Source organism: Glycine max, chromosome 19, assembly GCF_000004515.6.
Source record: "Glycine max cultivar Williams 82 chromosome 19, Glycine_max_v4.0, whole genome shotgun sequence".
Lineage (NCBI taxonomy): Eukaryota > Viridiplantae > Streptophyta > Magnoliopsida > Fabales > Fabaceae > Glycine > Glycine max.
Genome location: NC_038255.2, coordinates 37,008,519 through 37,025,662, shown reverse-complemented (window position 1 = coordinate 37,025,662; position 17,144 = coordinate 37,008,519). Strand labels below are relative to the sequence as shown.

The window sequence follows — 17,144 nt, the reverse complement described above, 5'->3', positions numbered from 1 at the left end:
TTTTTTTGAGGGCTTCTATTCCTTCATTTGAAAAAACTAACTGATTCAGCATATTGCTTCACTTGCTTGTGATGGGCTTCTATTTCTTATGCTCTTTTCCCCCCCTAAATTTAAATCTCATGGTTAGGTCTGCACTGGAGCTAAGAGTGAGCAACAGTCTAAATTGGCGGCAAGGAAGGTATGCTAATGCTCCCCCCTCATCTTGTAAGCTCATTCATACTGTATATTATTGAAATTTCTCCAAGTTGAGGTTGATTGACTGGAGAATCTTGCCATTAATTTTAGCTTGGTTTGGAGCTTATTCATTCAGTAGTTTGTAGAAAAATAATCTCCTTAAACCAATGGAAGGGGTGGATGATTTTATTGTTCTCTTCACTTAGTATAAGCATAATTCTCACATTTTATTCGAAAATTTATAGCACTTTTTACTTGTTTTTCTCTCTTTTCAGTATGCTAGAATTATCCAAAAGCTTGGTTTCCCAGCTAAATTTAAGGTACAACATCTACTCTGAAAATTTTATCAGTTGTTTTCCACTCTACAGAAGTAGTTTGTGGTCATTGATTTATTCCTTTTTCTTTATTCTGCTTTAGGATTTTAAGATTCAGAACATTGTTGGCTCTTGTGATGTCAAGTTCCCCATTCGACTTGAGGGTCTTGCCTATTCCCATAGTGCTTTCTCAAGTGTAAGTGTGAAATGCAATAATCATCTGTTTTTCCTGGTGAATTTCATGGAAAAATGGTCCTCACAAATTCCTGCCCTAGTAATCAGTCCTATATATGGTCCTCTTGACGTTGGTTATTCTATAGGATGTTGTACATGACTTGATGGATTTTTTTTTTCTGTAACTATTATTGCTTATTATTTTTCCAGTGAGTCTTGCCTATTCCCATGTTTTGATGAACTGTCTTTTTTTTTCTTTAACTAATATTACTTATTATTTGAAAAATGGTTATCATGGCTCAATTGTTATTTGTTGTTAGGAAATCACATCTTGGTGTTTGGTATCATATTACATAATTTTCTTTGTTTCCTTGAATTGTATACCTGATCTATATATTCTATACTGAAAAAACTAAATTCAATGACAGGTGTAAACTTTGGAAAAAAGGGATTTAACTAGTACAAATGGAAAGCCATTCTTGATTTCCATGACAGCCAAACAACCACAAATCGGTTTTTATTAATTTTCATTAAGCAGAGGCTGTGTTAACCCATGATATCCATTGCCAACTGCACTTTTGTAGATACTTATATGTTCTAAAAGTGTTGGAAGTTTTTATGATTATAACCGGAAGAACTGAGTGGGGAAGTATTTTTTACCATGGTGCTTGTGTTATAAAGAAAGTGTAGATGATGGAAAGAGCCATTTTCAGTTGTGTTTCTGCATGTGCAGTTGGTTTCCTGGCTTCTTTCTACATACTAAATGTTTAAGTAATGATTAACATATGTTAAACTTGTTTGTTCTTGTTGGTAGTATGAACCAGAGCTGTTTCCCGGACTAATCTATCGCATGAAGCAACCCAAGATAGTCTTGCTTATATTTGTCTCCGGAAAAATTGTTCTGACAGGAGCCAAGGTATAATAATGGTCATGGGATCTTCCCATGTGCATTTTAGCATTTCCGGCTGATTCACTTACAGTGATGGTTTCATTTTGGTTTCTTTAGGTTAGAGATGAGACTTACACAGCTTTTGAGAACATATATCCAGTGCTTACTGAGTTCAGGAAAAACCAACAATGGTATGGAAGTGGCTCTTTTTCAATTGCTATAGGATATACATGTTGTAATCCCTGGGCTAGGAATATAATGAATCAATATCATTGTCTCTATTATTTTGTTTTGTTTGTTCAGCTATCAGAATATAATTGCATCAGATGTAGGGCTGAGGTTTTCCTAATTGAACTGACAAAATCCTTTACGCAGTTTCTTTTCTGGGTCATATATTTGTATAAGTTCTGAAATCTGAATAATGTAAAATGCGATTTAACAACAAAAGTAAACTGAAACTTTAGTTTGGAGGCACTCAGTGTGACTAGTAGTGTGTCATGAAGTTTATCTTGTTAGTTCTGATGTCTTTGGAATATTTGCTATTAATGGCACAGATTACTACTGTCAAGAGAGCAGGAGCAAGACTTGATTGAACTGTAAATATGAAGACCAGAGATAGAAATATCTGTAATCAGGATTGAGTTTTAATAAGACACCTGTGTTTGTTCTGTCTTTTTCTCTCTTTTAAGAAAAGGGATCCTGCTTTAGTAAAGTGGAAGAAAAAAAAAACCGTGTATTGAATTTGACTGTAGAAAAAGAGATATATAAGAGGCAGAATGAAAAGAAAAAGTGGAAGCTTGTGCAAATCATGAATATCTTTCACTGAAGTGGAAACTATTTTTGGTTCATTTCAACTATGAGCAACTTTGTTTTTTAGTTAATCAAGTTCTAAAGCTTAAGGATAGTGTCTTCGTATACTGTTCAAAACAGCAACGACGTGTTTAATACACTATGTTTTATGAAGCTAGCAACATCTAGGTATTTTAATTTCATATTGGAATTTGAAGACGTTATGATAAATAAAACACTACATTTGATAACTATGCTTCATGCTTACAATAACGTTGTAATTGAACAAAGGAATTTGTTTATCAACTTTTTATTTTAGTCTAGTTCCTATACTGGTCATCTTCATTGAAACAACTGATTCACTATATTAATGGCCAGTATAATATGGAAATGAAACTATCCCTTTTTTATTTATATTTATACACCAGAAAAGATAATAATAATAATAATAAATTAGAAAACGATTATCATTGTATGATCCGAATATTCCGAGGATTCTTATTACCTTAATGTTACAATATTTGCATTTATATAAAGTAGTAGTTAATTACAATTTATGTGCATTGAGTTCATAAGCCGACCTTAGCTCAGTTGGTAGAGCGGAGGACTGTAGTTGGTATTCCAAATAGAAATCCTTAGGTCGCTGGTTCGAATCCGGCAGGTCGGATTCTGTTTTTGTCAACGTTTGGTCCATTTTGCCCTTTCTTTCTCTGTTAATTTTCTAGTCATATTTATTTTACAACTTTGAAATGCAACCTATTCAAAACCATTTTTTGACATTGAACAGAGAATAAACTAGATGTATCCAAATTTTGTTACAAGTTTGCAATCAAATGATTTTTGACTTAAAAATGAAGGAGTAAAATCCTGATCAAATACGTTAGTATGTAAAGGAAATTATAAATTTTAACATTTTAATTGTTAAACTATTATGCGAATGGTTAATTTTAACTGTAATTTTAATCATAAAATAAATTAGAGTAAATATTAAATTCAGCCCCTTAAAACAATTTATTCTCTAAAAAAGGTCACACAACAATCCTTCAAAATATTCATTGAAATAAAAAGTCAAAATATCTCTTCTTTATAATCTTAAATAACTAAATGAATAGTTTTTGCTTTAGAGATAAAAGTGCTAACAGTATGATTGTGGGCGAACTTTACTTGTAATATTAAGAGTTTTAAATCTTAAAGTTGTCATTTTACAAAAGACTTTTCTTAACCTTCACTTCAGATATGATGATTGGTCTCATGACTATGGTTATGGAAATTCTCAATTGACAGGAAAAGGAAAAAAAAAACCAAGTAAGTCCTAACTTTCTTTTTTTTTAATTTTCTTTTTATTTATGGTCAAATGATTATTTAAATGTATAAATATCACAAGCTACAGCGGCAGCTCTGCAGCTATATAGAGTGTAAACTTCAAATCAAAATATGTAAAAGAATAATAATAACCTTCAAATAAATTGATGAGCGGATAAAATTAAATTTTTCTAAGGAACGCCAAGCCGGTCATATTTTTACAATAACAAAACGATCAATTTTTCGATAATATGCTTTTCAGGATACATTTAGTTATTTCAATTTCATAAGTGTTTAAAATATCAGCACCAAACATATATATGAAACAAAGAGGATCCCTCTAGCCCCCCAACCCCCCAATAAGAGTTTACAATCAAAGAAAAAGTATAGAATACTTCACCAATTAAGATAATAATAAAATACTTTCCTTTGTAATTTGGTCAAGATATATATATATATAGTCGCTTTTTTTTTTTCCTCCAAAATAATTATGATAATTTATGGCCTTTTACGAGTTTGAAATGATCCTCAGCTTTTAGAACATTTCAGAGACAGGTAAATCCCACTAAAAAGATGTCTGACATATTGAGAGTAAGCGAGAGGCAACCAAACAACCATATGCAAGAGATTGAATTTCGACATAAATTGCTCGGATCTGTAATTACAAGTCAAAGTTCATGCACCAAGTAATTTTCACTGGTCCTTGTGTATAGTATTTGTGATAAGATAACTAGTTAATTGTCATGGTAGGTTTTGAATTTTAACCACGCGAAATGATGATCATATCCAATGAATTGACAAACAAATATGAGTTACTATTGTGTGAGAGTCAGTTTGGATGGAAGAATTTAAAATTCTGATAAATTTTAAATTCTAAGAATTTCAAATACTTCAACTAAAATTCTTTTATTTTTAAAATTTTGTGTTTGGATAAAAAAGTTAAAATTATGAGGGTGAAAAAAAATGAATGAAAAAAAAAGAAAAGATATGATTGGTGTGTTAGTTATACGTGTTCCTCTTCCTCTATGCTCAGACCCGATCGATGTTCCACCATCTCATAAAGTGTTTTTTGAAGAAGATAATTTCAATTTCTTACCTTTTAGAAGGAAATTGAAATTCTAGATTTTTAGTTGTTTAAAATTCTGTTTTAAAATTCCAAAATTTTAAATTAATAAAAAAAACATCCAAACAATGAATTCTAGATTACAGAAATTCAAATTCTCTGATAAATTACTTTTCTCAGTTAAAATTCTCTATCCAAACATACTCAGAAGGGTATAATCATATAGATATATCGTCGTATTATATTTAATTTGTTGGTGTTAATTTATAATTTTCTAAGTCTTTTGAAAAATTTATAATTTTCTAGTCAAATTTTGATTTCTTCAAAGATTATCATTTGGAGTAGATTTAAATTATGTTAAAAGAAATATACATGAATTGGAGAAAAACTAATTTGAATTCTGAATGAGAATAAGAAAGTCAAGTTGAGAGAGATAAAAATGACTAAGCGTAAGTGAAGAAGAATTTGAGACAAGAGTTTGAGTACACAAATTTAGAAGGCAATTATAAGTAATTATCAGATGTTAAACGAATCAAGAAATATATGAAGATCTTACATAATCAAATTTAGGCAATTCAACATGTGTTTGTATGAAATTTAATAACTATTAGACTTAAAATCTATAAATAAAACTCTTCGTAAATTATGAATTGTTGAAACACATTAGACAAACATTCTGAACACTTAATACACCTCTCACTTAGATCACACTAGTTACTAGTCCAAACAAGTATCACATCAACAAGAAAATGTAACGTCATTATCAACTAACAGTCAACATATAAAAAAATTAAAATTATGCAATTTTAAAAATTGAGGAATTATAATTATAAATTTAAAAATAAAAAACTGAAATTGTGAATTAGATAAAATATAAAGAAATTACAATTTAACCTAAATAAAATAAAATGATAAAAAGCATAAATTTTATTTTATGCAAAAAGTTAAGAGCATAAAACTAAAATTCTAATTTTAGAAGCGCATAATAAATCTTCATCATTAATTTGAAGATTAAATAACTTATCAACTATCCTTTGAAGAAATAATAGCTTGATAGTGTCATTTGTTATATTAGAAAGGGGAAAAATAATACACAAGTAATGTTTTATAAAGGAAAGCTATGTTGAGCATTACGCTTCATACAAAATATAAAATAAGTTTTGGTTATTAAGATAAGTTAAACTTTCAAAAATATCATAACCTTAATTATCATATGAATGGAAGTTTTTACTTTAACTCAAGTACATATCATAATAAATTGTTTTGCCAAGTAAATCAATTACACATGATAAGTGTTTACACCTTTTGATCTCAATACTTAAGAGGATGTGAATCATCTGACTAGGTAAGTTAACTGAGCATAGCAAGTGCTTAGCACTTGAGGAGTTGTAAATTGTTCGATCACATAGGTCGACAAAACACAACAAGCATTCACGCCTTTCAAGCTGAACACATGAGGGATTGTAGATCATCCAGTCTCATAGGCTAACCAAGAATAATGGTTGACCATAGTGGCATAATTGAGCTTCTAATATTGGGCCTTAGATATCTAGTCCTATCATATTCCGTAAATAAGAGTGACTCCCCCTCTCTTGTGTAAGTGGGTCACACAGAATTTCATTAAGGACTTTAAAACTTTAGCTTTAGGGCCCCTGAGATCCAGACTCAACACATAGTAATAAATAAATTAAACAAATATATGAAAGTGTTATTTTTATTACGTAAAATTTGTCTAATTTGTCTTAAGTTATGAAACTTATATATATGGTTTCAAGAACTTATTTTGAGAAAGATAAAAGAGTGCATTCGAAAATGATTAATATATGAAACAAGATTCAAGAAGTTGAATGCACCATCAAAATAGTTTATTTTGATAGAGATTCATGTTTCAACATCTTTATTATATCACGCATGGAACTTAAAGACGTTCACGAGTAAGGTTATTTCAAATGTCAAAATATCAGTTGAAACAGCTACAAATAAGTTATATAAAGACATCAAATAACATTAAATTTGTGTATTAAAAAATATTGTTATACATATGTCAAAATCATGAAATTCAACCATTAGAATTAAAAGTCTGTAAATAAGACATCTGACTACCAATCTTAGAGGGATTGAATCATATGACTTAACTTCTCAAGCATTGACAATACCTCACCTTTTATGAATTCATTTCTCTTTACTTTAGTGCATCTTTTTAAACCTTTTAATTTTTCCAATCTTCATTTCTTTTAAAAAAAATTATTTTTTTTCAATATCTATTTCTAGTTACTATTAAAATTACATTAAAGTATAATAATTATTGAAATTAACTTTTTAATCGAAAACATTATAATAAGATCTACTAATAAATTATCTTACAAGCCGTTATATGATACTACCATAATTATCTATGGATATCTTTATCAAAATTACTATTATTATATATATTAATAATTAGACAATTCTCCAATAAATTGAAAACTATAAATTTATTTGTTTGATTGAAAAGGATTTACAATCAAGAATGAATTATATGTCTCATTTTTAAATATTTATTTATTAATAAAATTATTTAGTAAAAATTATTCAATTTATCATAAAAATATATTCCTTTTAAGAAATAAGTAAATTTTTATGATTAAAAGATAGATTTAAAAATAAGTGAGATCACGCCTTCTTTTTAGTTTCCTCAATAACTTTCTATATCTATGCATATACGTAAATAAATAAACAAAAACACGTAAAATAATATGGAGAGACAATAATAATCCATACCAAATACATTGACAACGAGAGAAAACTAAAAAATTGTGAGAAACTCTAAGCATTGTCTTATTGGAGAACACATTTAACAAAGTGTCGGCCATAACCTTTACAAGTTACTTTTCTATCGTTTTCTCATTCTTTTTCGTAACTAAACGCGGAGTATCATCTTGGGGCCGAAAGAAAGTTTACCCAAAAGATACATCAAACACTAACAACTACACAAAAAACTTAGCATGTTACCATAGAATAGTATAATGCTGTCTTTTGTAATTTAATTTTAGTCATCAAGTAATATAAATCAACCATATTGCATATTCTAAATGCTAAAGTGCTTTCTGCCTACTCCATACTATAGAACAATGGCAATTTTATACTGCACGCCACCCTAATTTTGATTTTTTAAAGATTAGCTATTTACCCTACCCGTATATTTCCCGTGTTTTTTTATTCAAATACTTAGAAGTTAGAACTCAGTTTTCTTTTTTTTTTTTTTTGTTTATGAAAAAAAGTATATTTTGAATTAATATATATTTTAAGAAAATATTATTGTCAAAATATTTGAAGATAATATTTAGATTAAAAAAATTCAACGTATTTACTTATATCATAATAGGAAGCAATCCAAAACTCATGTATTAATTTTCTTTGTGCGTGGATGAACATTCTTTGTGCTTCATCTATTTATATATCTATTAATAGAATTGTTTGCTTAACAAAAAAAAATGAAATGAAACTTATATCTCACAATGAAATATAATAAAGAGACGATTGCGTATAAAATTTATAAGTATCTGTTATTCTTCAATTTTGTTGAATTTGTTTACAATAATATTACTTACTGGCCAAAAACTCTATTTACTATGTTGTCGTGTCTCCCACACACACGTTTTAACGCCTCTTGTTTTTTTTTTTTTACAGCTTTTAAGTTTTAACGCCTCCTATGATAATATTAAATTAGCATAAAAAATATCATCTATGAAATAAGACTGTCATATTAATTGAATATTCGTTTTATTTGTTCAACAAATTAAGGACCGAACACACAACTAAACAAGTGAATCTTGACGAAACTCATGGAGAGGTAGAAAGGAATGAAATGTAGTATTACAGTATTAATCGCTGGAAAATCACATACTCTTTAATTATATGTTTCGCTGTTTTATTAACAAAAAGTAGTCTCACGGAAGCTTATCCAAATATTTTTCCATTTTATAACATGTATGTAATATTAAAATATTCGTTTTTTAATTTTTCTGATTAAATTTCGAACCAAAAGATAAGATTCACAATCAACTCAAAGGCCAAAGTTTTTTTATGGAAGATATTTTAGGGTTCCACCAGAGAATAAAAAATTCTAATTATGATAATTAAAAAATACATAATAGATTGAATATCGGTAAACTAGTATAAATTCTTTATTCTAATTATATCACTCAACTGACTTTGAGAATTTTTTTTAAAAATAAACTAGTAAAACTGGTAAAAACCTAAAATATATTGATAAAAAATACTTCACGACATGTCAAAGAAAAATACCTATTTTTAAAAAAAATCAAGGGTAAATAATCATTTTTATCCCTGAAAGTGTAATTCACCGACAAATATGTCCCTAAAAGATCTAAATGCAAAATTTAGTCCTTGAAATTATTAAAAGTGCGACAAAAATATTTTATCATCAACTTCCATCTATCACCGTTAAAAAAACTGCTTATGTAGCAAAGAGGAACAATTTTGTCAATAAAAAATTACCCACATGGCTACCAACGTGGGAATATATTTGTCTTATACAAATGTGGTGACTTTTGATTTCCCTTACTTTGGGAAAAAGGGTTTTTTGTTTTTCATTCCCAAAAGATTACACAACTCAAAATTAACTCTTCATTTTCAAAAGCTACTTTCTTGATTTTTCTTCATCTCCCACACTTTCCCACAATCTCATTACGCTGGCAAATCTCCCAATCACAGTGACGCACAACAATACACGGCGACTCACACCCATACAATCGTTCTTGTCGACGGTGACCACACGCACACCCAGGTTTGGACTTTATCATATGTTGTGTCATTTTTGTACGCATATGGCTTTTTTCGTGGTGGTCATCGTACATCTGACCTCTGTCGTCAAACCTCTTCTCTTGTGTTCTCTTCTTTATTCTCAAACTTCTTCTCTTCTCTTCTCTATTATGAAATTTGTCTTCTCTTCTTTATTATGAAACTTTTTATGTTCTCTTTTTGTGAATATACAATTAATTTTTGTTATGTTTCTCTGTAGGATGTCTGATGAGATCGGTCTTATTTTGCACCATAATGATAAATTTATACAAAATGCAAATGGGGCTGGAGTATGTAGATGGTGAATTTGTGTCCGAAAAAAAGTTGAAACATATTTGGTTAATGTCTGGACACTCCAAGAATTGTGTAAAGTTTGTCGTAACTATGTGAAATTATTGACATTGTCATAAAAAATTGGTGACTATTTTCATCCAAATGATCAAAATATATCACAAAATTGACATTTTGTTCCAAAAGAAGACACTAACATTTAAGTCCAAATAAAATTACTGACAAATTCTTCCAACAAAAAAATTACTGACAATTTAATCCATAAAATTTTTATTGATGTTTACATCCAAAACCAAAAATAATTTCTTATTGACATTTTCATCTAATCTAGTCAGCGCAATCAATTTTGTCTCTCTATGCCATGTATGTAATTTTTTTAACGGTAATGAAAGAAAGTTGATGGTAGAATATTTTTGTCACACTTTTAACACTTTTGAGGAATAAATTTTATATTTAGATCTATTTTATTCTCTATCAAACAAATAAATAAAATATCATTTTTAATTTCTCTCAAACAATTATTTTAATTAATAGGTATATCTCCTTATTTATTTATTTATAAAATCTCATCATTTTTTCTAAAATTTTATTTATTTATAAATAATAATTATTTTTAAATTAGTTTACCAAAAATTGGATGTTAGAGTTATCCTTCCCTGTAAGCCTTTTTCATTTTGGTAACTAAGGCTATATTTATTCATTTCTCCTCGTACTAAATACCAATTTGAGTAGTTGAAGTAGTGAATGTCATGCAGGCTTTGCATGTTCTCTTTCACACTACCCAAGTGTAGCTCACAATTTTCTTTAAAAATATTTTTAAGATGATTGTTGTGAGTTTGACAAAGTCTTAAGAGTAATTAGATTGGATTCAGAACTTGTCCCCTAAATATAAATATAAAAGCAGAACAAGTTGCAACTGGTGGAGGTCCATATATATTTAAATTATTATAACAAAAATAGGAAAGAAAAAACAAAACTTCATTCCTTTATGAGAAAAGATCCAAGGGCAAGCATAGCCAAAAGGGTGTATCATCAATACTATTTAGTGCGGCATCGTGGAAGGCAAGTACTTGGAAAAATAATTTAATAAAATTGGTTATCGCCACATCTTGTAATTGGCATATGAACTTGTAATAAAATAAAATACTCCCCGGTTCTAAAATGAGTGATGTTTAAATGCATAATTTATGTTCCTTTAAATCCGTGGCCTCTATAATAGTAATTCACAATTATGAAGTAATGGAAGCAATGAATTTAATTGTACCCAATAAGTGCATGAAACATAATTAAATGTCAGACCAGTTACACAAAATTTTGCTTATAGAGGGTAGAATTTTGTCTCTTTTGTTAAGAGTATCTTGCTTCCTACCTCACCTGGATAGTGCCTCTTCAGATAATTTTGGAGCCACTGGGAAACTTCTAATTCTTACGATTTCTGTAGATTCCGTAGCAGTTGGCCTTTCTTGATGTTGTAGAAAGGTGATTTTCCTAAGATTCTTTTTTTGATTCCATTAGCAAAGGCTTTTGCCTCATAGTACCCCATAACGTGACAAATAATAAAAGGGGCACTGGCTAAACAGTTCATTCATAAGCTATTTCAGGAAAGTATAATAAAGGTTTCCTGAACACATTAACTTTGAATTGACAGAACATGAGAATAATAAAACTGTATTCTCATTCCAAGGAGCATGGCAGATTTCTGTAATTATTTTTCTTCTAGGAGATGTGAAAGAAGCTAGAACACAAGACAGGTACACTAAATAGTGAAGATTGTTAATGCAAAAATTAATACTCTTATTGAATAATGCACTTTAGGGGCAACTAGATGATTTATACTCGTGTGTAAATACAACTAAATTTATATTTAGACCTTTTAAGAGAGAGGATAACATGTTTTATTTTTGCATTTGTAATCTTAATCTTTCATGATTAAGTGCTGACATTGATCCACGTGATATGGCACATTGCTGGCACTTATCCATTTTGCTTGTATTATATGGGGCTCTACCAAACTTCTACCAGTCTATTTTGTATTTTTGACATAGACTCTAGCTGGCTGTGTGTATATCTTAATATAAATATTAGCTCTAATGGAGAATCTCTTTTCATCTTCCATACAATTTCTATAGTCCCAATTATAGTAACAGTGCAAGATCTATTTTCCGCATCTTGGATATCTGGCTAAAAGATTGAATATTGTGTTAATCTTTCTAGTAGTCAAGGGGAACAATGAATGCACTAGCAGCCACCAACAGGAACTTTAAGTTGGCCTCTAGGCTTCTGGGATTGGATTCAAAGCTTGAGAAAAGTTTGCTGATTCCATTCAGGGAAATCAAGGCAAGTAAAATTACTTCTTGTGTTTTTCATTTCTTTGTTCTGGCAAAATTAGTTTACTTGTTTTCACTGTACTGTTTCATATAGTTCACCAACTCTAGCTCTAAATCATGTTTCACAATAATGCAGGTTGAATGTACCATACCTAAAGATGATGGCACGTTGCAATCTTATGTTGGGTTCAGGGTTCAACATGATAATGCCAGAGGCCCCATGAAAGGAGGAATCAGATACCATCCTGAGGTTAACACTAAAATTTTTCAATTTATTAACTACTCAAGGTTTTACCTATGGTTGTGATAGAGACATGCATTCTTTTGATTGAAGAAGTAGTCCAGCACTGAGTTGCTATCAGATTTTTGTCAATTAATTGTTTGGTTTCTTTCCCTTAATTTTTTGTATAACTTTGAAATAAAAACAAATCCATATCTTTAATAAAAGCTTAATTTTTTTTTAGTCCCTCGAGTTAGGGAGTTTGGTTTTTTAGTCCTCTAAATAAAAATTTGTATTTTTTAATCCCTCAAATTAAAAAAAAAAATGTTCTTTTTAGTTACCTCTGACAGAATTTGAGAGACTAAAGACTGTAAATTTTTAATTAAGGAAAGGGACTAAAAAAATGTTTTTCAAATTTAAGGGACTAAAAAATTTAAATTTTTATTTGTGAGACTAAAAAGTCAATGACCGAAAACATAATTAAGCCTTTAATAAAAGATAAAATCTATGGTTCAAATTACAACTTTCGTTTGAACTAGTCCCTGGAACTGTTTATATTTGTATATGGTGTGTACTTTTGATTCTCAGTTCTCACTATGAATCATTTAATGGAATAAATAGGTTGACCCTGATGAAGTGAATGCTTTAGCACAACTAATGACATGGAAAACAGCTGTAGCAAATATACCATATGGTGGTGCCAAAGGAGGGATAGGGTGTGACCCAGCAGAATTAAGTATATCTGAGTTAGAAAGACTTACTAGAGTTTTTACACAAAAAATTCATGATTTGATTGGAACTCACACAGATGTGCCAGCACCTGATATGGGAACAGGGCCACAGGTCAGTACTAATTACACAGATTTAGAATTGATTCTGCTGCTACTTGTTTAAGATTATATATACTTTTTTATTATGTTACTGTTATTTTATATTTGACTTAAATACATGCTGATATGTTTTTTGGAATTCAATATTATCTTACTGTGTGGTTATGCATGTAGACCATGGCATGGATACTAGATGAGTATTCCAAATTCCACGGTTACTCTCCTGCAGTAGTGACTGGAAAACCTATAGTGAGTAATTGTTTGTTTCTGTCATTTCATTTCAATGGCCATTGAAGTGAAATCAAATCATATGCTTCATACACTATTGCCCCTCATGTTTTTTCAAACTAGGATCTTGGTGGATCTCTAGGTAGAGACGCGGCTACAGGACGGGGAGTCCTCTTTGCAACAGAGGCTTTGCTTAATGAGTATGGGAAGAGTGTATCTGGACAACGGTTTGTCATACAGGTACTTGTGTCTTGTACATTTACTCCAGTAGATCTCTATGCTAGTTAAAGAATGCATTTTGCCAGTTTCAAAATGATGTTCAAAGTAATGGTCAATGAAGACATAATTGTGGTAGGAATAACGAATGAAACTTTGGGTTATTTTGTTAGAGATTCCCACATATCAGTAGTTAGTTGCAAGCTATTTATAGTAAATAGTCAAGTCAGAAGAAGAACAATTAGGACCTTTTTACTCTTCTGTTTTGAACTATAGCCTATAGGAGAAGAATGGAGCATTAGATATATAGATGGTAAAGAACTGCTCAAAGAAGTTCTTGGATTTAGTATTATGATGAATTTGACATAAACTCATGCTATATCATATTGTGTTTTTCTCCAGGGTTTTGGAAATGTAGGGTCATGGGCTGCCCAATTAATTAGTGAGAAAGGTGGAAAAGTTGTAGCTGTGAGTGACATAACTGGAGCCATAAAGAACAGCAATGGTCTTGACATCCCAAACCTTCTTGAGCATTCCAAAGGGCACAGGGGAGTAAAAGGATTCCATGGTGGTGATCCAATTGACCCTAACTCAATATTGGTTGAAGATTGTGATGTTCTAGTCCCAGCGGCTCTTGGGGGTGTCATCAATAGGTGATTTTCCTAATTTATAAAATTCTTTTGTTCTCAACTCAGGCAAACAAGGGACACCTCAAAATATTTGATTATTTTAACAAAGTACATAGCACAATATCATCATCATAGCAAACTTTGAAAGCAAAAATAAAATTGAACCACTCATTTTTCTTTGTTAGCTTAGTAATTGTCTCCTCATATAAGCAATAGTTGAATTATATAATAAGGAAAAGGTCTAAGGCTAATTTGTTTTTATTATAATTTTATCCATCTTTTGGTACGGTTGAAGGGAAAATGCAAATGAAATCAAGGCCAAATTTATTGTGGAAGCAGCTAATCACCCAACTGACCCAGAGGCTGATGAGGTTAGTTTAGATTTTCTCTTTCCTTCCCTTCTTCAAACAAGAAAGAAGAAATGCACTATTGTTAACTACCTTCCTAACTTGCAGATTCTGAAGAAGAAAGGGGTTGTTATCCTCCCAGACATATTTGCAAACTCAGGAGGCGTTACAGTTAGCTACTTTGAGTGGGTCCAGGTAACTATTAATTTATTTAATGAACTACATGATTTCCATATATGCTTTTTATATTTAGGAGTAAAATAATTGAAAACCAACAGAGGTTGGGTCTGGTGGAAGAAGCTTGTCCATCACAAGTTGACGAATTAAGGTTTGAATCTCTGCTGGTAAAGGTGTCCACATTTACCATTTACCATCTAAGTGCATGTTTGGATTAAAGAATGCAAAAACAAGCCAAGTCTTGCTTTTATAAAACTGACAAAATTTTCATGTGCAAACTACTTGTAGGGGTAACCAAATTGTCCAAATATGCCACCAAGATGAGTTTACTCTTTTTTTTTTTATCAATAAATAATAGTAATTAGTATGTTATGTTAGTGGGAGGATTGGAACTCATAACCTCCTTATCACTCCAACTCTTATGATGCCCCTCCAACCGTCAAGCCACCTTATAACTCCCGGGATGAGTTTATTCTTCAAACAGAGTTTGGACCTCTCAAAACAAAAATATAAACATAACCTTACTCTGTCTCAAACAAAATTGTTTGAAAGATAGAAAATACATATAGAAACCAAAAGAAAAATACACATTTCTGATTTGTTATGCATTTAAATATAATATAAACCATTAATTTTCTCATCAATAACTAAAATTATTTATTTTTCCTCTTAAGCAAATTGCTCATTTTAGAGGAATTGCACCCCTGCTGTACAGGTTAATTAATTAATATACTCCATGTAGTCCTTACATGGTTGGTGATTTTGTGGCACACAGAACATCCAAGGTTTCATGTGGGATGAGGAGAAAGTGAACAATGAGCTAAAGACCTACATGACCAAAGGTTTCAAAGATGTGAAGGAAATGTGCAAAACCCATGAATGTGATCCTCGTATGGGAGCCTTCACCCTGGCAGTCAACCGTGTCGCACGTGCCACTGTCCTTAGGGGTTGGGAAGCTTGACATCTATTGCTTCTGCTTTCAATAAATTAAAGTGCTCCACTCTCAGCAACACTTCACAAAGATTTTGTTGCATTCATCTCATGTGTTGGGTGAATTGTATTTTCACCCCAAATTTTCTTTGATTTAATATCTGATTTATCAAAGGGGAAGAATCCATTTACCATTCTTATTTCTTGGATTAATATTCCAATTGCTGTTTTTGCACTAAGTACTAAAAAAAAGTGAGTAGATCTTCGAAATGTCACATAATTCAATTGTACATAATTTATAAACAGTAATTATTAACTATAATCTTGAAATCCAGTAAATAAAAACTATAATCTTGAAATTACACTTTGACTGTTATTAAAAAGATTAAACTTTGAATTGTTTTTTAATAAAGAGACCATGAGTGTTATATTTTGACTGTTATTAAAAATCACATTGCTAAGCTCAAAGTTTAATCTTTTTTAATAAACAATTCAGTTTTTAAATTGTTTTTTTAATAAAGTAAGAGAGCATGAGTGTTATAATTCAAAGTTTAATCTTTTTAATAACATCTCAAAATGCTTCCTCGTCACTCATTGAAATTACACTGACAGTTATTAACAAGATTAAACTTTGTGGTGTTACAAAACTCACCCTTGAGTTTGGAATGAAATTTAATCTAACACGACATTTTTCAATGAGTGATGAGGAAACATTTTGAGCTGAAACCGTTTATTGAAACTATTTCTAAACACCTTCGAGTCAACTTATTAACTTCTTGTGGTAATTGGTGGAAAAGAAGATGCACGAGCTGCTTGCCATTGAGTGAGATGTTACATAGCTGCTTGCCATTGAGAGAGATGTTACATAGCTGCTGCAAATGATATCTCTGATGGTTTGTCAATTTGTTCCACAAAGTCTCATTTCTCCTTGTCCAAATACACCACAAAGCTATTGTGAATCTCTATCTGTTTGCTTCACTTAGCTGCTCCAAAAGGTTAAACACTAGACCATGGAAGCTCTCTGCTCCAAAAGTCCAACATGTTTCCAGATTTCTTGTGCTTTATGGCAAGTGACAAAAAGGTGCCAAGTGTTTTCAATTTCATTGGTACAAAAGATGCATTCAGAGGAACATTGAATACCTTTCTCCTGCAAACGTTGGCGGGTTGGCACACAGCATCTTTGGAGTCTCCAAATAAAATGCTTGATCCTTGGAGGAACTTGGAGCTTCCAAATGTGAAGCCAACTTCCAGCAACCTTGAGATCGCATGTGTCAAGAATTTCTTCCATGATACTATAATAAGTGCTTCTAATAGTGTATGCTCCATTGTTGCTATCACTCCAAACAAGACAATCAACCTCATTCGTAAGCAATAAAGGCAAATTCTGGATTTTTTCAGCATCTTCATCATTAAAAATATCTTCTATCAACTCTTTATTCCA

General features: G+C 30.7%; 2 protein-coding genes and 1 non-coding gene across 9 annotated transcripts in view; all 3 read left to right on the top strand.

Annotated features, from left to right (window-relative positions):
* Positions 1 to 2,340, top strand: part of LOC100790566 (TATA-box-binding protein) — a 4,729-nt gene extending 2,389 nt beyond the window's left edge. For both annotated transcript variants that reach the window (XM_014772112.3, XM_006604164.4), the window contains 6 exons: positions 128 to 178; positions 450 to 494; positions 592 to 684; positions 1,477 to 1,578; positions 1,669 to 1,742; positions 2,106 to 2,340. In XM_014772112.3, coding sequence (XP_014627598.1) covers positions 128 to 178; positions 450 to 494; positions 592 to 684; positions 1,477 to 1,578; positions 1,669 to 1,742; position 2,106 — 366 coding nt within the window. In that variant the 3' untranslated portion in view covers positions 2,107 to 2,340. The remainder of the gene's footprint in view (positions 1 to 127; positions 179 to 449; positions 495 to 591; positions 685 to 1,476; positions 1,579 to 1,668; positions 1,743 to 2,105) is intronic.
* Positions 2,341 to 2,916: 576 nt separating this feature from the next.
* TRNAY-GUA (transfer RNA tyrosine (anticodon GUA)) lies at positions 2,917 to 3,007 on the top strand. The gene is given in 2 exon segments: positions 2,917 to 2,953; positions 2,972 to 3,007. It is a non-coding gene; the product is annotated as a tRNA-Tyr (tRNA).
* An 8,386-nt stretch (positions 3,008 to 11,393) lies between these two features.
* On the top strand, positions 11,394 to 15,942 carry LOC100789509 (glutamate dehydrogenase 1-like). Of its 6 annotated transcripts, none has more exons than XM_041012394.1 (10): positions 11,394 to 11,550; positions 12,014 to 12,136; positions 12,263 to 12,376; positions 12,968 to 13,189; positions 13,351 to 13,425; positions 13,528 to 13,644; positions 14,023 to 14,273; positions 14,545 to 14,620; positions 14,705 to 14,791; positions 15,549 to 15,903. In XM_041012394.1, the coding sequence occupies exons 2-10, from the start codon at positions 12,029 to 12,031 to the stop codon at positions 15,732 to 15,734; spliced, it is 1,236 nt and encodes a 411-aa protein (XP_040868328.1). In that variant the 5' UTR covers positions 11,394 to 11,550; positions 12,014 to 12,028; the 3' UTR covers positions 15,735 to 15,903.
* Positions 15,943 to 17,144: the final 1,202 nt, after the last annotated feature.

Coding starts and splice junctions, on each gene's coding strand:
- LOC100789509 (XM_041012394.1), top strand. CDS start 12,029: ATGAATGCACTAGCAGCCACCAACAGGAACTTTAAGTTGGCCTCTAGG. Junction 14,274..14,544: donor CTTGGGGGTGTCATCAATAG/GTGATTTTCCTA, acceptor GTACGGTTGAAG/GGAAAATGCAAATGAAATCA. Junction 14,792..15,548: donor GCTACTTTGAGTGGGTCCAG/GTAACTATTAAT, acceptor TGTGGCACACAG/AACATCCAAGGTTTCATGTG.